Source organism: Anomalospiza imberbis, chromosome 3 (genome assembly GCF_031753505.1).
Source record: "Anomalospiza imberbis isolate Cuckoo-Finch-1a 21T00152 chromosome 3, ASM3175350v1, whole genome shotgun sequence".
Lineage (NCBI taxonomy): Eukaryota > Metazoa > Chordata > Aves > Passeriformes > Viduidae > Anomalospiza > Anomalospiza imberbis.
In genome coordinates, this window is record NC_089683.1 from 78,074,772 (window position 1) to 78,096,541 (window position 21,770).

Sequence of the window (21,770 nt, forward strand, 5' to 3'; positions counted from 1 at the left end):
AGTTCCCTAAAGCCTGAGGTTCCACTTCCCCCTATTCAAAGCCAAGCTTGTAAGAAATGACCAGGAAGGGAAAGAGTGTCACAAGAAAGCAGCTCTCAGTCACTTCAAAACAAAACAATAAATATCTACCTTTATAGCTCAAAATTTAAGTTAAAGGATTGTTGCAGGGTTCAACATCTGATGCCTGCTCTTTCCTGTCACTAATCAGGAATAAGACTTGTTCCCAGGTTGTTCCACACAAGGCACAACTGAAGAAAGTTTTCCAAATTCCCCAAACTTTCCCAGTCCTCATTACAATGAAGCCATAGATATATCCACACCAGCTTGGTTTCTCCAAGCTCAGGCTCATATTTGTCAGCTTCCTTAGTGTAAAACTCTATACCTGATCAGTCCCAGTATAAATCCATCACATTTTTATTTACTGGATAGGAAGGGTATTGTGTCACAAGGAAAGCACAGGGGAACAAAAACAGAATGATGCTCAGGGTGGAATTTCTCTCGTGTGTTGATGCCAGCATGTCTCCCAATTGTTCCAGAGAAGACATAAGCCTCCATTCTAAGTAGTCAGAACTGAGTTTTACTTCTTCTACCATAAACACAGCCCTCCATCTGTCATTCTTAAAGGAGGTAATTTTTAACAATCCTGTTGCTGCTTCCAGCCATCCCATACGACTGTACTAAAACTCTGATTTTCTTAGCACCTCATGTGAACTTGTTTCTGTTTTGTATTTTTTCCCTTTTCTTTTTCAAAACTGAGATTAAAAATATGCACTTAACTTTATAGATATGAGTATCCCTACTGACACTCAACACTTGAATCACAGGAGTTAATTGAACCATGTTCAATACTTACGGTTAGCAGGTTAATTAAATCCAAATTAGGCTCTAAATGATGAGAAGCAGTTTGCAGGGAAACCAGTTCACTCAAGGTGATGGAAAGCTGCTGCATTTTCACTATGTTAACTTTGTTCTCATCTATCCAATCAGGAAAAATGACATGGACAGCAATCAAGTCTTTCAAATGGACTCCTAAAATAGGAATTTTGAAGCCAACACAGTCAGCAAAAGCCTTGCGGTAGTTGCAGTAGTTTCCATTGGAAGAGACCAGCTCTGTCATTTCGTTCCAGTCCTACAAATAGCCAGAGAAGCAAGTCCCTGTGAAAACATTCATTGCTTTTCCTTAATCTGTTTTAAATGAACTCAACTCTTGTCAGGGTGTCAACAGTGTTAATTTCCTCTCTGGCACAGGCAATCAACCAGAGGATCTCTGTGAGCTTATCCTGCTCCACTGAGAGCTATGCAACCAAGTGCCTTTCAGGATGCTCTGCCATGATCCAGATATTGTGCTGGCGAGACACCTGCACTGTAGAACCCATCAGACCTCAAAGAGGTGATGTTCACCTCAATGTGTCTGTATTCTGGAGTCCACCATACCTTTGTGACTTCCGAGGACAGATGAGAATGAGTCTCTTTCAGGCGAGAAATAGAGCTGTGGCTTAGACCTCCCACAACTGCCATCAACGTGTTGAAGTTCTGGAGGTGAAGGAGCTTCTGCAGGAGAGATTAATCATGCATAATTAAAAATTAATGAAATATAAGTAGCAGCTACTCAATGTCACACACAACAAGTTAAAGGAGACAACCCATCATGGCTAAAGCACAAATCAATAAACCAGGGCACATAACAGAATGGTTCAGCATTTCATTTTTTAATTAGCTTAGGTCCAGAAGAAGCACACCATAGTGACAGTTGCCAACTGGAAAACAACAAAGAAAAATTATTATAAAGTTATGTCTTCTAGTTAAAAAATACAGGCACACCAGACCTGAACAAATAACCTCCAGTGATATTGAACAGGCTATTCACTGAGGAGATAACACAAAGAGCATCAGCTAATTTGGTTACTGTAATCTCCATTTATATTCCTGCTTTGTACTGGAAGAAAAAGACTCATCTGCAAGACTTACCTGTGCAACATTGATAAACTTTGTGATTACTTCTGCTCTTTGCTGTGGTGTTGGTTTGCTGAGAACCATGAGCTGGACCCATTTAGAAATACCATTAAATAAAGCAATAGATCTCTCCAAAGTAGGATTGTTTTCCAAGCAGCCATGGATCACATAGCTTTGGTAATCTGTGAACTAACAGAGAAAAGATACTTTCAGTAAAACAGTAGACAAACTGGAGAAACAATTGAAACTTTGATACTTTTCTCTCTAAAGCTCCTCTCGCTTAGAAAGTGACCATGATGCAGGGTCAGCAGACCTTGCTGCACAACATCTCCTCCTTAAAATCTTTTTGCTATTGTTTTGGTGTGGCTTTTCCTTAAATGTCAACTCACAACTTGTTTGTGTGTCAGGAAATACAGAAACCTGCAAGATGAGTGTGATTGCTACTTCCATCTTTCTCATATTTGCTCAACACATTTTATTCTTTGTAGTTATATTTGACACCTTTATGCCATGGCACTCTATAGGATCCCAAAAATTAAATTTCCCTAAATGTTTGAAAAACAGTTTTCAGCTGTCCCTTAAAGGGAGGTTTTCAGTAACTTAGGTCATCATTTTAGCTTGTGTAGGGAGTTGCTAGCAATGCCAGACAAGATGGGTTTAGCTGATCAAAACCAGCCTGCTAGAAAAACATGAGGGCATATACTCCAACACAACAGATGCTTGTCTCCCAGCTGCAGATAGACAGTATTTCAGTGTTCAGATAATCGTTTTTGTTATAGTTAACGCTGCCCTTCCTTTTCCCCCATTTTTTTTAACAGGTAAAACCAAACACAGGATTCAGATTAATCATATTCTACAATTACATATCTTTGAGAGAACAAGTGGTACAAGATCAATTAACTCTCAGTGGTTGCAGAGAATCATCTGTGACAGCAAAATTCAAGCTTAAGAACTAACAGAGAAGCTAGAAACAGCAAAGAAAAAAACAAAAATTCATTGCAGGTTTGAGTCCTGGAATCCCCAAAGGAATGCAAATGCATCTTAAATCTGATTAGAAATCCATGCCTTTTTTCCCTCCATGCCTGTCCTTCCCTCCTTCTTTGAGGTTAGTATTGCACAGATCACAGTAGGGTGTTTTCCTACGATTTGAAGTCTAGAGTAATTAACCTTTGAACATTATTAAGTGACATCAAAAGTGATTCTATTTAGACTGGTCTCAGCTCCTCATTGATCTCTTTTTCCTTCCTCCCTTGAAACAAACAAAAAAACCCTCATACATTTTTCTTAGTTTGGGAGTTTTATTTCTCTCATGCTTCTGAACACTCTTAAAAAAAACCCTCATTTGTCATCTTGAGAACTTACTGCTTCCATTTGCCACCCGATACAGTAACATCACGTGACCCTTTCGTATGGATATTTGCCAGCAGAAATCAGCATTTCTTTTGGCATTTCTCTTACTCATTTGTTTTGTTTTAGCTTCAACTTTAGTTTTCATCCACTTTTGCCTCTTGTCTTTGTACAATCCTCTGTGAAAAGAAGCAACTGTGCCTGAATTTCCCTCAGTGTCAAATATCATCAGGCACAAAAAGTTTAAGGAAGTGCATGGCTATGTATATCATATGAGAGAGTATAAGGACTCACTACACTGAAATGTTGAGAAAAAAGTCACTAATGTGAAACCATGTGAACATTCTTTAAAGACAGGCTCCTAATTGCAAGTGACAAAGTTGTGGGCTTCTTACAGAAATTCTCCTAAAAGATTTATGCTCCAGGAAAGTGAGATGTTCAGCTAGCTCAATGGGCTCCAGATGGTCAAACAGCAGGCAGGCTTTTCCCTTCTTGGAAATCTTCTTCCTCTGTGTAACTCTTCTCATCCAGTCATAGGAAGGACTGCAATAGAATAGGAATAAGTCTCAGTTCTGTTTGGGCATGTCAGTGTAGCCCACAGCTGGAATGTGTCATGTAAAATTGACCACAGAAGCACGATGACACTTCTGGTCTGTGACACCCAGCACATTACAAACACTTAGAATGAGACCTGTTCAAGAGTGTAACAGAAGCTAGGAGTTTTGCACGCACTACTCCAAGCGATGAATAATAGCAAGTTTCTACCACAACAATAGGATGACATATTCTTCCCCATGATACAGGATGCCATAATTAAAGATGCTTTAAAATACAAGAACAGCTCAAAACAGATACTGATACATAATAAAAACATACTTGAAAAACATCAAGGATTAATTTTTCCTCTGTAAGTCCACAGGTCCCTGAAGTAATGGAACAACAGAGACAGCCAAATAGTGTGCATATACCATATTTTAGAAGAAAATCTACAATATCAGATGAGATGCAAAAGCATGTCTAGTGATGTTTCATTCCAGCTTGTCAAGGAAATAGTAGTTGCAATAATTTTGATGTAATGCAACTATATATGTGAATGCTAAAAGTTCTCCAATTAAATAATAGAAAATACTGTGGATTACGGATGAGAAGACAGAAAGCTTCCCTGAGAAGATCTAAGATTTAAACAGCATGCCAGCCACTACATTGCTTACTATTTTGTATGAAACCTTGTAGAAGAAAAGTAATACTGATCACTTAATTGGCACTTGTTTTGTCAGAAAAGTAATTTATTTCCTGTTTACATTAAAAATTTACATACAGATAGGAATGTAGTTATTGTGTAACTATAACTTCACATTTTTAGCAGCTTCAAATTTAAAGACAATTTGGCAAGTGCTTTTTTTGCTTCTCAAGATCAAGATGGGCCTTAATATTTTTGTACTTTGTACAGAACTAGAATTCTGCTGTTCCAGACACAAAGATGTTTTTGACATGACATCCTTACATGCTAGAGATATCAATAAGATGGATGTGATCCTCATATCCAAGCTGGCTGGCTACTTCTTGAAACTCTTCGGTCAAACGAATCAGCCCAAGATCCAAGTTAAACTCTGCAGGAAATTCCAAAATCCAGTATCTGAAATCCACAGACAGCAGTTAAGAGATGCCCAGAGACTCAGGTATAATATTCAGTGACTGCATATATTTTACATACTTTTTTTCATAGGACTTATTTCAAGACTTATTTAGACAGAGAGAGTGAACTCAGCCTGTTTCTTCTGTAATTATTTGTGACACTGAAGTGGCAAAAGCCACTTTATCTTTTAATTTTTTTTTTTTTTTTTTTTTTTTTTTTGCTTAACTCACAACAGCACAACAAAGCAGCATTCTATTGAAATGCAAAATTAAAGTGATGTCTCAGGTGAGACCCACAGAAGATACACACAGTGTCCTGACTCAGGCTGCCAGGGCACCCAGATAACACTTGCACTTAGTCCCTGTCCAAGTGAGATGACTTTGTCTGCTCAGAAAAGATTTGTCAATGAAAATGCAAACGTGCGTTTGAGTGGCAATTCCACCAGGATAACTGTAAAGCAGATGTAAGCCACATAAGCTTACATGTGAAACATGCAAGCCCCCTCCTCTATATAAGGGAAGTGGAAAAGGCTTTATCAGCCCTGACTTCAGTAACCCCTCTCATTTTCTTCTCAGTGATGTAACTTCATCCAGAGAAAGGAGGAAAAAACATTTGTTTGAGTGAAGCAAGTTGTATCATGATTACTTAAAAATTCATACCTTCTCTTTTACAGAGAAATGTTCCTACATCAGAACAGCCCAACACGTGAAAGTTTTCCCATGGAAACAAGGTCAGAGTAGATGGTGCAAGGTTTGGAATACACCCAATGTGTAACAACTTTGGCATCACTAACACACTCCTGACACCATAAATTATGTAGGCATTGCAAGGGATTGCATGAACTGAAGTCTACAATCCAGAGACAATTTTCTTCTCCCACACTAAGTTACAGCTGGGAGCAAAATGTGTCTCTCCTCTGTGTGGCACTGAACTTGTCGCCCTCTGACAGGCTGATAAACCATAACACTCATGAGCCAGATAAATAATAACAAAAGTTCTCTGTCAGCTTTTTAGCTTGATGCAGTTAAGTGTCTTAAAAGCTGGATAGCTCAACTTAATTGTTTTAAACACACAGAAATTCCCTCTTCACTGTAGAATGGAGACCAAGCGAAAAACCCAAACAAAATTACATTGATAGCATTAACAGAACCATAACACTATAAAATGCTAGAGGACCAGAAGTGCATTTACCTCATGAAGTAGCAGATTTTCAATCTGAATTCATTGCAGTTCTCCCCATTGGCATCTCTGTAAGTATGTCAGCTAAAGAAAGCTTTGTGTGCCTTGACTCGGCAATGTTGTTTTTATTCACTGGAGGCTGATACTAGAGCAGCTGAATTTACAAAAGTATCAAACTTTTCTTCTAGAGATAACCACATTATGCTTCTGGTATTTCATTCACTTTCACAACATCATAGGGGACAGAGACTATTTCCTGGCTGCCCCCTTTTTTTCCCCTTGTAAAAATGCCTCTATTCTACAATTCTGAATATTCTGCTGAAAGGCTTCTTGCCAGCTCTGGCTAACCAAATATGATTATGATTATATTATGATTACTGAATAAAGAGGTATAAATGACATGTAGGTAGCTAGATATCACTGAAAATTCATAGTACTCATAGGTCAACCTCTTGTGATACACTTGAAAAATTATCTTGGCCTTGTATTTGCAGTTATTCAAGGTTGATGCACAGTTAGTATTCTTGTGCATATGTAGAAAACCTACAAAGTCTTTATGCGAGCATAAAGAAGCTCACAAACTCCCACCTTTTATGTTGAAGAAAAATCACCTCTAAACCTTGTTTGTCATTAATTAATTGGCACATTTTTACAAGCAGTCAGGAAAACAAACTGCTTTTGACACTGTAATGCAAATTTGCAGCACTTTGTGAAAGGATATGTGGACAGAAGCTTGCCAGCCAGCTCTGTCGAAGGCAGATACCACCGATGCATTAAAAGAAAGGTTCTTGGCAAATGACTGGAGCACGGGTTCCCTTTGTCATCTGCAAAAGAGAAACAATGAGTTAACCTCACTATAAAAGAGGGGAGCTTTTACTCTTCAGGCACAGTCAGACAGAAAGGATCAAAATTGGAAATGTTGGCTCGTTATCTAACAAAAAGGTAGGAAAGAACACCAGAGCACAAAACTGCCCCTTGAATAGTAACTTGCTAGAATGCAGTGACAATTATTTAAACAAAAGAAAAAACCCAAACCAGTTCAGATAACAGGCCACAGCTAAAAAAAAAAAAAAAAATAGGGCATGGGCAGCACTGGGCTAAACTTTATATAAAGACAGTACCAGTAATCTAAGGGACAAATCAAAAATTAGTCCATCAAGAGGACAACTACAGTACAACTACTTCCAATATTTATTTTATTGCAACTTTATAGCTTTAAGTTAGCAGTTAAATTATTTCAAAAAATGGATCTGCTTCAAGGAATTCAATATTAAAGCAGTACCTGGTACCTCATATCTGTGCCCAAGGTCACATCTCCAGCTGCCTAACAGAGACCCTTGTGTCTTTGCAGTGTAGCCACTGAAACTACACAGAGTTATTCCTTGGCAGACTGGCTGACCATCAGTCTCCTCCAGCATCTGCAATGTTAGATTATTCTGTCTGTCACTTTTTTTGAAGACAGTAGATGATGTGATGTATGAAAACAGGAGCCACACATGGACTATGCTTGTCAAGAGAGTGTGTACACAAGAAGAGACACTATTTCCAGCAGCAACAAGTGCATGGGCTCTGCTAATACTTAAATGAAGTTCTAGAGCAACCAGCTGGTGGCCTTCAGAAACGGATGTATGGGATTCACTGCAGCAAGGTCTGTCCATCCATCAATTGTTCAATCTCTCTTGCCTTTAGATACTTGTTTCTCTCCACATGGCATATAAAATTAGTACTTCATTCCAATCAAAATCTGTCCAGGGAATCTAAATGTAGCTTTGTGAATCAAACCCCCATTTGAAAACACTTAAGCCATCCATGAACTCATTTGACTGTAATGTGATATATGGCATGATTAATGGTGCTATGGATCAAGGCCTTTTTCATCACTTCTTTCCCTCAGACCTGGTACATCACATTTTAATAAGAGTAAAAAGATTACATGAGCCTTAGGTCATATTCTTACCAATTATTGCATGATGATTTGGAAAACCTTTAAAAAAATGACTGGTCAAAACCACAGCTGTGTAACCACTCAAGACAAAGACCAATGCCAGAAATAACTCCTTGAATAATTCATCTAAACATTTCTCTTGGTAAAGGCCAGCATTGCATAAACCACCATACCCGCAATTGTGTATTATCTGTATTAAGGAAATTTAATGCAGTATGCATGTGATTAAAATCCTGGCTTGCATAATTCTGGGCCAAATTGAAACATGGAAAATTTTACAGAACAGAAATGTTCTTAGCCAAGAGAAAGGCTGGCTAAACCAGAGAACAGCAGGATTTATATTAAAAGATTAATTTCAATAACAACAAAATAAGATATTGAAAGAGCATACCAAACATTTCAATACAAGTGTTCAAAAGCTCATCTAATGTTGCAGCCTTTCCAAGAGTGTTTGACCCCATTGTCTTTTAATCGTTGTCAAAAAATAAGAGACATTTTCACCAAGTTGAAGGATGCTTCTTCAAATGGCCAGCTTTTTCACTTTATTTTGTTGGTTGCATTCTTAGCTGGACTTCAATGAAAATCTGAAGAAAGTAAAAGAAATCATAATTATATGACTATATGTAAGAATTCTCAGGATGCAATGCTTACAGTTCAACTCATCTTTTCTATAAACTGCTTTTTTCCCCACATGATACAAAGCATGTGAAAGATTGCCATAAGCTTTCCCTACATTCCAGCCTGTGTTTCTAAGCATTGTCCAATTGTTTGTCCACTAGCACAAAATTAATCCATAGCTAGGGTCATAAAACAGAAACCAGATGGCGAATGAGGGCCTGCATGTACAATGACGCACATTTTGTTCAAGTCATTCTATTTACACTTGATAAGTCACTTTTTGTTAATAACCCTGCTTTTATGTTTTTAAGCATAACCATTTTCCCCCCTGAGGTTACTGGTTCATGATAACGCTAATGGTATTAATTGGCACAGATCACATAAAGTGTTTAATGAAGTTCATAGCAAATATTAAACTAGGAGGCAATTTTTCAAAGGACCTTAAGATTAGCTTTTTTAAAATAAAATAAATCTTCCCACAGTAGCTGGGCAGTCACAGAGATCTGAATACATACAGAAAATTCTAAATTTTATTATACATCTAAGATGCATTTAAACATCAAATATCCATTTACCTGAAGATGCACAGAATACTCTGTTACAAGTTTTCAGAAGTAATTTTACAGGTTATATTTAAAGAACAAATCAGCACTTTATTATCTATCTGTGACTAAGACCCACTACTGCCTGATCACACCAAGTGTTTGAAATGTGACAAACAAGTACATCCAGCAACTTATCTAGAAAACCAAGAGTAAAAAAAAAAAAAAAAAAAAAAAAAAAAAAAAAAAAAAAGCCAAGAGTAGAACTAAAATAGTCCTTGAAGTGAAATAACATAGGAATTGGGGGAATTAATTTCCAGAAATCATTGCCCATGGCATATGTAAGCTGCTCATTGCTGGCCTATGCTAGCTCCCACCTGCACCTGCACCTCATCTCCATTTAGGACACCACTGACTGGGCAGGGGTGCTCTAGCAGCACAGTACTCTGCATCCCAGCACCTGGAAAGTGTCCTGGATTGGACACTTCCTTATAAACTCAGCCTCAGAGTCCTGTAGTGCCAAGCTTCTTTGAAGCATGCAGCAGTGTTTTGCTTGGAAGAGCTTCAAAATATTCTATTCAGCCAAAGATGCAAGTTGTATGAGGAGCAGCTGAGAGAGCTGGCATTGTTTAGTCTGTAAAAAGGTAGACTGAGGCGAGATCTTACCACTCTCTAAAACTACCTGAAAGGAGCTGGTAGCAGTTGGGGGTCAACATCTTCTCCCAGGGAACAAGAAACAGAATGAGAGGAAATGGTCTCATGTTCCACCAGGGAAAAAAATTAGATTGGACATTAGGGAAAAATTTCTTCACTGGACGGCTGGCCAAGCACAGGCTGCTCAGGGAAGGGGTTGAGTCCCTGGAGGCATGTAAAAGATGTGTAGATGTGACACTTAGGGACATGGTTTGGTGATGGACTTGGCAGTGTTTTGTTAATGGTTGGATTTGATGATCTTAAAGTTGTCTTTTTCAACCTAAACAATCCTATGATTCTGTAGTATGGTTTTCAGATGTGTTCCTACAGCTGGGCTCTTTCTGGTGCCATCCAGCAATGATTTAGACATGACACTCTCTTCCCTGAAGCCGAGAGGATCCTGGAGGATGTAAGCACAGCTCATGGAACAGGGAGTTTCTACCAGTCAGTGCACACACAATGCCTCAGTCCAAGCCAGCCAACAAGAAACCTGATCAGAGAGGTGCAGACATTAGATCCTGCCCCTTCCTCCTAGGTGGAAAAAAGTACTGTCCTCTGAATTTGGTCATGCAGAACCCCCTCTTGAAAGAACATGCCTGTTTTTCTAGGAATCACACAGAGATGCTACTTGCAATGAACCAAGGGGAAACTAAACTAATCCTTTCATACAACAGCAAACAGAGCATGCACTTAAGAAAAAGGGGGAGGTGAATACACAGTGGTCCTTGGCTTCAAAGCCTGTGTAGCAGGTGTTGTCCTAAGGATTGGCTCTGGGGCTGGACTGGGCTTCAACCCTTCCTGCTAGAGCTGGGCTAACACCAAAACCCGAAGCTGTGTGAAGTGTACAAGAGAATGCAGAGAGTTGTGTGACTCTCTAACTTGCTGGTCAGGCCACAAGAGCTATGGTTACTCTAGAGTTACTCTTTCTTCCCAAGACTGTTTATGTATTTAAAGTGAAAAAATAAAAAAGTAAGCAGAGCATTTGCTTGGTTTGCTTTCAGAGTTAACCAGAAGCTGTGCAGTGTTTTTCAAGATCACAACCTTGTACACTTAACTTTTGCTAGAATCCCATTTTGGGCATGTTTTTCCTTTTTGGTCATACCCAAATCCTTCTCTATGTGCTTAAATAACTGGTGTAATTTTCACAAAGCCATCTATCTAGCTCTTCCAGATTCATCTGACTTAGGTTTTCTTTCAAGAGGAGAAAAATAAAATAATTTGCCCTTTCAAAATATATTTTAGTCAGTGCTTCAAAAAATTAAATGGGGAAAAACTATTGAATTTTCTGTCTAAGCCTAGAAATCTGCTGAGCATGAAATGTAGGAGTGGAGGGAATTTGATCTGGCTTTTAAATTTTGTTGGTATTCCCATCATCCATAAAATATAGCATAGGAGAGTATCATCTCTGTCTTCCACTGACAACAGTATAAAGGCAGCCATATGATAATAAATAAATAATGCCCTGGGTAAAATTGAAGGTTTGGTGGTTTTCTTCAATTTTACAACAACTACTTAGGTAGCAGACACCTAGATCCTGACACTACAGAGCTATCCTCCCAAACAGCCTATCTGACCTCTAAAGGTCAGAGCATTATTATAATAATGCTTCTTAAAGAAGAATAAAGTATTTCCACCAAGTGAAGAACCGGCTGACTCGGTCTGAGTCCAAACCTGATATCGCATCTCTTGATTGCAGACTCCAAACCCCACAACCATTACATCATTCCTTGTGTGATTAAGCGCTGCTGTTCTACTAAAACAATAAAGGAATTGTCTATAACCATGCCACAATGGCATCCAACCACACACCAGCACCTGTAGAGATGGATGAGTAAAATACAACTCTAAATTTCATCAACATATATTAAATAAACTATATTCTGTCAACAGTTCAGCTCAAGAAAGACACAAAATTAAAAATAAAATAGAATCATCACAGAGTATTTCTACAAATAAAAAAATTAAAAATGTTTTCAATATGTGGCAATTATTAAAAAATTGATTGCCAAAAGTGCAGTTGGACTTTCAAACAAAGATAACTTCGAGAATCTCTGCCCTCAGCTGCTTTCCAGCATAAGACTGAAATATCTTATTGCCATCCAGCTGTTTCAGAGAATAATTTCCCACTATAATGAAACAAATAAATTTTTGCCTTGTAATGGAATTATAAATCTGATTGGGTTTACTGTGATTAACAAGTGCTGTTAAGGACACAAGAGGCACACAGTCCTCCACAGCCACTCATTCTCATTTCTTTATCAAGCCACTTGGAATTACAATCTCCCCCTGCAACTCTTGCTGGTAACCCCCACATGCTGGGAAGGGATTTCAGGGGATAATTGGGAATAGGTGAAGACTGCAACAGCAGCAATACCATCAACATAGACCTTAGCACTCACTCGAAGCCAACAGCTTTTTTTCCTTCATTTAAGCAACAGAAACAACCATAATATTATCCCTATGAACCAAGTCACGGTGTCAGGCATGCTGTCCTTTATTTTATGCAATATTTCTATCATGGGATGTGCACTTCTTCCCTAGGGGGAAAGCAGAAACAACTGCGGTGATGTGCTCAGAAGTTAGAAGTTTGCCATGGACTGAACTACAAAATCTGGAGTTCCTTCCAAGTTCTGCCATCACCCTGACTGCCACATGCACTCAGTTACTTTGAGCACATGGGTTTCCTTAGTACTTTTGTGCAGTGTAATTGCATTTTGTAGTCAACATTTTGGAAGTTTTGAGATGGTGCTATTGTGGACTGCCCTGATAGATTACTTGTTTCAAGTATGTAGGCTGTGACCTCTTGAGACAGATGTGATCAGGTGCAATACATTAGTTTTCAGAAGAAACAGGATGCCCTGCCAGCAAACTTGTAACCTTATGCAAAAGCACCAAGTAATGTAAACAGGGTGGGCAGCATGAAGCCAAGGTTTGAATGTTGGCTACTGTCATTAGTAAAAGCAAAAGACTTCACTTCTACCGCTGGAGGCTACTAAGCGGGGGGTCCACACCCACAACCTACAGCAGTTTGAATTATATTAAAATGCCAAGCCTGTACAAATCCATGTGTGGGCACTCTTAGGTGATTTCAGGCAAATTGTATCAGTTACGGGTGCAAGCTAATTCAATAAGTCAGTGTTAAATAGGCTTAAATTTGACATACAGGGTAATATTTATTCAGCTAAATTAAATTCAAACAGCTTTTTAGCCAGGCCAAATTAAATGTACATGCAGTATTTTCCCCATTTATTAAAAGTGGGCTATTTTCCTTCTACTTAAAGACAATAAATAGACGCACATGCAAAGAGTCCCACCTTGATACAGAGGCACCTCTATGGGTCTCAGTTTATCCATAAACTTTCCAGATGCCTGCACACATAAGACTTGTATTCTTTACAAGATTAGGACATTCTTGGGGCTTTAAATAAGCCAGATCTCCCCTCCTCCAAGCCTACACATCACATCAGTGAATGCTTGCATTAAACAGCTTCCACCTGGCTGCTGGAGGACTGCTAAGTGGGAGTAGCTCAACAGGGAAATCCAATCAATAGCAGTATGCAGAAAAAGAAGTTGAGAAGAAATCATGAGTCTCATGAGAATGTTTAAGGTTACCTTCCCTTGCTATAACTCTTTCCATTATTCTGTCTTAATCATATCCAGGGGAAGCTCTTCAGGACAGAGGTCATCTGCTACCCTGTAGATGTAATGGAGGCTCTCACAGTAAGACCCTTTCTGTTATTAGTCTACACAAATATTAGTGTAATTACCATAATGAGAATCCCAGGTGGGACTGCACCTTTGCCTATACAGATGCAAGCAAGACATCTGTTTGGGCTCAAGTCAGCACAGATCTTAGGTTGCCTGCTGTGTGGTTCCTGGAGTAACTCTCTCCCAGTGGTTACGTATTTCTTGTAGCTGGTCAGTACCGGTTTGTTTATTATGGTGCACACAGGGCTATTTCTAGAAAACTCGGAGCAAGTGACATGGGGGATCAGGTTTCTCCAGAGTCTGACACAGGCAGGAGCTGTGCTAGGCAGGACAGGGCAGAGATGCTGGGCTCTCAGGCAGCCTAATACCCCTGCTTCTGCCTAGCCCATGACCTCAGCCGTCACATGCAGCTGGCTGCAGGATGGCACATCTGGCTTACCAATGACATTTGTTGTATGGAGCAGGGACAACAACAAGGGAGACATTGTGGCACTGCTCCATGAACGCAAGATACAAGTCTTGGTGTGGGCAGAAGAGGAATGAAAATGGAATTACTCTCTGCTGCCAAACCCTTGCTATTTGCATCCAGTATAGCCTCTAAGGGATGAGCATTTGTGCCTTAGACAAAAGTATTCAAGTTACAAATACTCAAAATATATTTTATTATGCTTAATTTTGAAAGAAGGCTCCACTAAGCTTAATACTTACTTTCACAAGTCACCCAATCAACACAGAAGGATATTATAGGCCATTTCAAGCCCTAGACTTGAAACAGAGGAAAATTAATAGGGAAACCTCTGGAAACAGAGGTTAAATTAATAGGGTCACAGGTAAGAGCTCAAGTGGATGTACAGATCCACTCCCATGGACTACCCAGGTATTAGTTCACACCCACACACATAAGACCATGGTGTCTTGTACAAGTTCATAAATTAGCATATGGAGTACAATACATGCTGACATAAGATAAAAGAGAAGCTTACAGAAATCGTGAGGAATACCAATGGACAGACACATGACCAAAAACTTTCAGTAATCAGAAAGTCACTTGATTAAGGCTTGAGCTGCTTAGATAGCATTTTGTTTAGCATTCTTCCTGTGAAACATAACCAAGAGGATTTCAGAAACAGCAGACCACCTCTACCACCACCACCCCCAGGTTTTCTCCCTTATAATTCACCTAAAATAACAGACAGCTTAATAACTGGATTTGGAAAAACAACAAAGGTTACATTCCTAATTGTAATACTAGCATTTTATGGAATTGGTTATCTACCATACTTTAGATTTGTCCCATCCACTTCTATATTTGTTTCTTGTATTTACTTTGTTGGTATTTGCCTCTGTAATTTAACTCCAGCTATAAATGGGAGGAAAATCTGAGCAGACACGCTTGGTTTGTTCCATATACTATGCTGATGACATCTTCCACTTTCCATGGGTCAAGGTAGTAGAGTTGCCCAGAATGCATCAGGTTAAAAGGGAGCGCTAAGGAAGACTTTAGTTTGTTTTCAAAAGAAGGAAAACTCCCAGCCGTATTTCTCAGTAGATTTGTCATGAAAATGATTTTGCTATTCCCAGTAAAGTCAAATTACCAGTATTAGACATTTGATTAACATGTGTGACACCAGGGGATGCAACTCTCCTGAGAATCTTTGTGCTTCAGACACATTAGTGATCTGCAGTACCGAGGGAGAGGACAGCAACAGCAGTAAGTTTCACACACTCCAACTTGATCTTTTTTCAGAAGCCAAGCAAGACACCATCAAAACCTCCTACAAATTATACTACTGCCTTTAAGCCTTCCGAGAAACTCTTGGCAATTACCTTTGCTATTCACAGACTTGCATAGAGCATCTTTCAAGAGTAAGTTTGCTCTGTTAGCCTAGTCAATTCAGGGTTAACATACATCTTTATTAGCATATATTAACAACTCATTGCACTGTTACATGCCTATAATGAGGCTGGTCCAGCCCAAGTGAAAACCAATTATTTTAGTTATTTTATAAAAACATCTGGTCAAGTAATCAACCCTTCAGTTCTGAAAGACAAACCCCCAGAGTATTTATTACCATATATCTGTTACAAAATATTTTAATATTTTATTATTTTTTACCTTAACCAGCTATGTTCTCTTCAAGACAAGCCAGAAAAATCACATTTATTAATTAGATTATTAAGAAATCCTGGGCCCTATCTGCTTAGACTTTCTCATATGTTCAGCTTGAAAATCTACCACAACACTTGTTATGTCTTATTTTTAACTAAGCCAAAATTTTTCAGTAGTAGCATAGTGCCTGGGTAGTGACTTCTTTCAAACTGTGAAATGTTCCAAGAGTTAGGACAGTTTTAGAAGTCAGCACTGCTTTTAGTTTCGTACAACTTTTCAATCAATTTTAAGGCAAAGAGGAGTCGTAAGAGCATGTAACTCATATTAAAATTCAGTAAGTTATCAAGGTATCAAGTTCTTGTAAAATAAACCCATAGCTTCTAAATAATTTTTGCCTTAGAAAAAGCTTTTTTCACTCCATATCATTCTGTAATTTCCAGTTGTTTCCCACTGTAGACTAATTACTCATGGAACAGTACTTTCTGGACCCCACAGTGGGAGACAGTCACCCTGCAAACATCAGTGCCACCCTTTGTAATGATGCCACAGGAATTGCAGACACATGTGGAGCTTCTCAAGCCCACCAAGCTCTACAGGCCTCTGCTGGTCACCCAAACAGTAGAGATTATAGCTAAGTGTCCCAAAAAGTAAAATTTTAAAACATTCTCCCTCTTCCACTGGCTATCTCTGCAGCTATGTTATATCAAGGTAAGACAAAATCATTATCTGCAGTCACAGATACCACTAGGGAGAATTCAACACCTCCTACTTACCTGCTATCCTTTTCAGCAATGATGATCATATTTGATTTCTCACTCTTTCTGGTTTCTGGCCTTTCCCAAACTGAAGAACAACTGCAGTTACTGTACATCTACTAAAAGCAAGGGTATCACCTTGTGAAAAGGGGAGGTTAAGTGCATGTTCCATTTTTTTCTTCTTCAATCCTGTAAACCCCTATATTCCCTCGCATCTCTCTCCATGAATTCACAATCTATACCTACCCTAGTGTGAGGAGTGGCCTCTCTGTGTAGTGAGAGCAGTTTTGCTGCTGACCTTTCCTCCTGTGACTACAATCAAAACCTAGATTGGCTTCAGAAATGTCTCGACCACATATTTACAGCCTGGGAAGTACTTATCAGCGCAGTAAATTGAAGGCAGCAACTGGTAAAACAATAAAGGCAGGAAGAGGCTTTCAGAGTCTTAAGTAATGGGAAACTGGATGTCTGAGATGGAGCAAGACAGAGTTAAAAGGACAGAGGACAGGACAGAGCTTTGGCTGCTTTCACTCGTTTGGCTGTTACTGTGCATTTGTAATCGGAAAATCCTTTGTTTTCCCTTTGATCCGCGTAGAAAATGGTTCACATGTAACTGCTATTTCCCCACAGACCTGTTAATAGGTCCCACACTGGGAGTGTGGCTGGGCCAGTTGCTAATGGCCAGCAGCCCTGCTCAGCCCCTGGTGGCAGCTGCCATTCATTGGGAGCGTTGCTCCTTAGGGAGAGAATGCAAATGAAAATGGCACGCTAGGAAACGGTGACAGACACGCATGGCGCAGACAGACCTGCTGTGTGACCCTTGGAGCCCATGCAAATTGCAGCCTCCTGCACACTCACACGAAGCAGGGGTGCCTGGCTTGGGTAGTGCTGTGGTTTTGCAGCTGCAGAAGTCACCAGCACCTCACGACTCACAGGCAAGCAGGCCTGCAAGAAGCTGGTAGAGTAAAAACACAGCCCCGAGGTCAGGAGAGATCCAGTATATTACTTTTTGGAATTCTGTCAGCAGATGCTGGGCATCAAAATACGTAAGCAGTTTCTCCCCTCTAGTTATTATTTTTGGGTTTCCCTTGGGAAGATGGGTGGAACAATGGCATCTTCAGATTTTTTAATGATGCAATAATTAATAATAATGGGCCAGAATGAGTTTTATTAATAACCACATACCTTTCTAACAATAAGACAGCTTGCAGCCAGCAAGAATAATGCCTTCTTTAAAAAGAGAGTAATGTATGAATGTGCTGTATATAAAAATACACAAAACAGCAAGACAGCATTTTAAATACAGGCATACAGTGCTTCTTAGGCCAGTTAAGAGCTTTTTTAAATACTAAGCCTCCAACAGAGAAGAGCAGCAAAGAGATTATTACCTGGTTTGAGTGCGTCTGACTAGATTTTGTACTCTTTCTTCAGAGGTAACAAAGCAACCATCAGTGAGCTGAGTAAACTTTGTTTCCTCACAGAGCAATCTACTAAGAAACATGCACTGGTTAGTACAAACATGAAGAAACAGCAAACCTCTAAAGCTGTTTATGATACAAGAAGTCTACAGAGTACAGGATATGAGAACAGTATCACCACAGTACAGGATATGAGAACAGTGTCACCTATATTCCTATATCCAAGCTCTTGGACCAGAGTGAGTTTTATTAATAACCACATATGTTCCTAACAATAAGACAGCTTGCAGCCAACAAGTTATATGCCTTCTTTAAAAAGAGAGTAATGTAAGAATGTGCTGTATATAAAAATATACAGAACAGCAAGACAACTAGAAAAAGGGGAAGGAGCAGTGTAAAAACAATATCTCAAAGAAAAAAGAGGAAAAGCATCTTACATTTCCTACTTTAATAAGTAATACTTCAAACAAGCAACTTTGGTATTTATTTTGCTAATACTATTTTGGCAGTTATATATTTATTGTATGAAAGAACATCTATCACAGGATTGCAGCTACACAAATATCCCACTTCCACAGCCACAGAACACACTACTACCATAGGACTTCAGAAAAACAAACCTTATCAAAACCCATTGGTTAAATTTGCAAAGTTCATGTCCTAAGATACAACACTGTAATTCTTTAAAGCTCATATATGCTAAAGATTCACCATTATTTGAAAAGCAACAAGAGCAGTTGCTGTAGCTGTAAGAGCTGAGAATCGCATACTGCACCCAGTACACTTCTGGTGTGGTAGACAAAACCCTGCCAGTTAATTGGTAGTATAACAGCTTTGTACTGGCCAGTTCAGATCATCCCAAGCAACTTGAAAGACTCTTACTGAATTAATCCAAACCTGTTCATTTTGAATTTATAGAGGACACCCATAGCTCTTTACTCCTTAGCATATAATTATCAAATTTAAGGACCTTATCAGAATTTCCTTACAGTTCTGCTAAACGCCAATAATTCTAAAAAAAAAAATATCCTGTGGCTATGTAGTAAAGCTAATATCAAGTGAAAAATGTGGTCATGTAAGGGGAAGAAATTAAAGGGTGAAGGCGTTGGGAAGATCTTGATTTAAAAGCTGATTTAGAGGCTTAGGGACTTGTTTTTCTTCCCCAGGTATTTAGCATGGAAACACTGGCTACTGTTGAAGTGAAGTTTTCAAAACAGCTCAGTCCTTTTCAAGTGTACTTACAGGAGCAAACTATAATTCTATAAGCACTAGTATAGCAGGTAACCATGGTCAAGTCAAACTTTACACCAATTTCTAATTTGTATCATTAAATCAGTTCAAATATTCAAAAAGGAGATGGTTTTGAAACACAGACGTGAAGCAAACTTAAGATACATTAATCTGGAAACCATGTCTCTTATTTTAGTTCTGCAATATGAGCTGAGAACTAGATCCAAAAGAAGGATTAAGAGCCCAAATCCTGGCTCCCTTTTACTTCTACAGCCTGACTCCAGGGCTATGTTTTTCAGCCTAGTCTCACTTCTCACCTCCTCACCCCAGAAAGTGACTGTCTAGAGCTTGTAACCTCTTTCTTCACTTTTGATGTTAAAGTCTGAGTCAGTAACATCAAGAAGCTCCCTACCTAGGTCACTCCTAAATCCTTTTAGGATCTGTACACATGAAAGTCCTCTGCCTTGTCTGTGCTAAGCATCCTTTAGTCACACTTAACATGTCAATCCCACACTACATAGGTGCAGTTGTGATGCCCAAATTCTTTTCCCAAGAGCTCTGAACGCTCTTTAAAGAGGTACAGGATGAACTCTTCCAGTTAATGGAAGGATTGCAGATCTCACATTACCTTGGCTGAGACTACAGAGGAGATTTATCATCCTCAGAACCTCTTGTAATTCCATGTTACTTGAAATAATGAAGTTTCTTTGATCTGCAGGGGGCAAGCAAGCAAGAGCATGACTGTGTAATTTAAGGGGAAGAGCATTCACTCAAGAAGAGGGGAAAAAGGTGAATTCTAGGTCCTGCCCCAATTCCCACTTAAGATAAAAATATACAGACAGTCATTAGGGCAGGGCCTGGAAACCAAGAGTTTTAGGAAGGGTGGCAGCTGCTCCAGGAAGTATGTGTTCATGAATTCAGCAAAGTAGAACATGAGTAAGCAAGCTAAAGCAGGCAAGACATCTTTAGCAGAGGAGATTATTAGTCTTTTAAGGAAGCTATTTCATGAACAGTGTGATAAGGCTAGAATGTCATGGCTATTCTGATTTGGAGGACAAAAATCACTATATATCCAGATAGTGAGTTGACTCAAGCCCTAATTCAGCAGACTTTCTCATGTAATTTTCCCCACTGGTAATCAATTAAGTATTTGCATAAGCTGGGGTTTTTTTACTTCCCACTAGCAACACCAGAAATTTCCAAACAAGCTCTGGGCTCAAACAATGTGTTGCTGTGAAACAAACAATTTACCACTGTGTGCCACAAGAACCAGCACCAAGATTATGGATTGGGTGGATCTAAGTGAATAGAAGCCTTTCTGTAATAATGCTACTTCAGATTAGGAAAATTCAATTTGTTGAGACCAGAGTTTAAGCTGGAGAAATGTTCATCTTTCTAAAGAACATGAACAAGAACAGCATTACGACAAAATTTATGAACCTTTGGTCATGTGTCAAAGGCAGCCTTATCAACATGCTTAGCAACTATGCAAATACCCCCACACACAAGCCATGTTCAGTCTATTTGACCATATGATGTATGACTTACTTAAATTCCAGTCTCTAAGACTGATTTATATGTTGAAAATCTTCAACCTGTTTCAGGCATGGGGAGTAAAATATACTTCAGAAATAATGGAAAATCCTTGTTCATCTCGGAGATCCTGTTCCTGCATACACTTGCACTCCTGACTCCCTTGCACAAGCCCATCACTGCTCTGAGTGGAACAGGCTTCCATAGAAGGGGTTGAAAAGAGAGGCAGTTTTAAGAGGAGTGGAAGGAGTTGTATATGGAAATGTATTAATATATATAACGTTATATCAATATATGTATATCAGCTTATCAGCTACTGTGTATTAATCTTGGTATGACTTTTGTGGTAGTCCAAAGCAGACATACTCCTGAATCATTAATATTAAATTTGTGTTAATTTAAGATGACACAGTTATTTTCTCTTTGCAGGAACTAAATATATGAGGTATCTGAACAAGAATAGCTCATATCTCTCTAATTTTGCACATATTATTATGCCTGGCAGGTTCTCAAGATGCTGAAGCCCACTCCCCTTGCCCGAGAAACTCCAAGATCATTAGCAAGGAGCATATGCATAAATCACAGGTGGGAGAGTACTCTGTAGAGAGAGTCAAAGCATTTCACTTATTTGAATGTGGTCAAGGGGAGCAGTTATTCAGAGAAGTGAGACAGCAGATGGCCACCAAAACAACCAGAGTAGTTCTCAGGGGTAATTGTATTTTCTGCTGAGCTGTAAACATCAGCCCTGTGGGTATTTCCACACACTCACACGTTGATCCTGACCGCATACACACTTAGAGGTTAGCTGAACTTTCTGATGGGATCTCTCATGAATTCAGCTCAGCAAATATCTATGTATTTGCAGGATTAGTCTTTGTAGCTCAACTGGACTCACCAAATCTCTTTTGTTGATATTGCTGGTGCTTGTCGCTGTTAATCTTTTACATTCTTTACAAGAGAAAAGCTCCCGCCCGTCACAACACCTCTATTCTGGTGGTCAGGTGGTTTTTAGATATGTTATACTAATAAGAAAACCAATTAATGAAAAAGTACTACTTCACTGGCTATTTACATTGAATAGCAAAAATACAGAGAAAAGCAAT

General features: G+C 39.1%; 1 protein-coding gene across 1 annotated transcript in view; it reads right to left on the minus strand.

The window, feature by feature from the left end:
* The window catches only part of RASGRP3 (RAS guanyl releasing protein 3), a 61,736-nt gene that overhangs the window by 20,108 nt on the left and 19,858 nt on the right, over positions 1-21,770 (minus strand). The window contains exons 3-10 of the mRNA XM_068185286.1: positions 8,452-8,644; positions 6,837-6,939; positions 6,128-6,190; positions 4,805-4,936; positions 3,696-3,843; positions 1,969-2,142; positions 1,435-1,551; positions 854-1,129 (exon numbers count right to left, since the gene is read on the minus strand). Of these exons, the coding sequence (XP_068041387.1) occupies positions 854-1,129; positions 1,435-1,551; positions 1,969-2,142; positions 3,696-3,843; positions 4,805-4,936; positions 6,128-6,190; positions 6,837-6,939; positions 8,452-8,521 (1,083 nt within the window). The 5' untranslated portion in view covers positions 8,522-8,644. The remainder of the gene's footprint in view (positions 1-853; positions 1,130-1,434; positions 1,552-1,968; positions 2,143-3,695; positions 3,844-4,804; positions 4,937-6,127; positions 6,191-6,836; positions 6,940-8,451; positions 8,645-21,770) is intronic.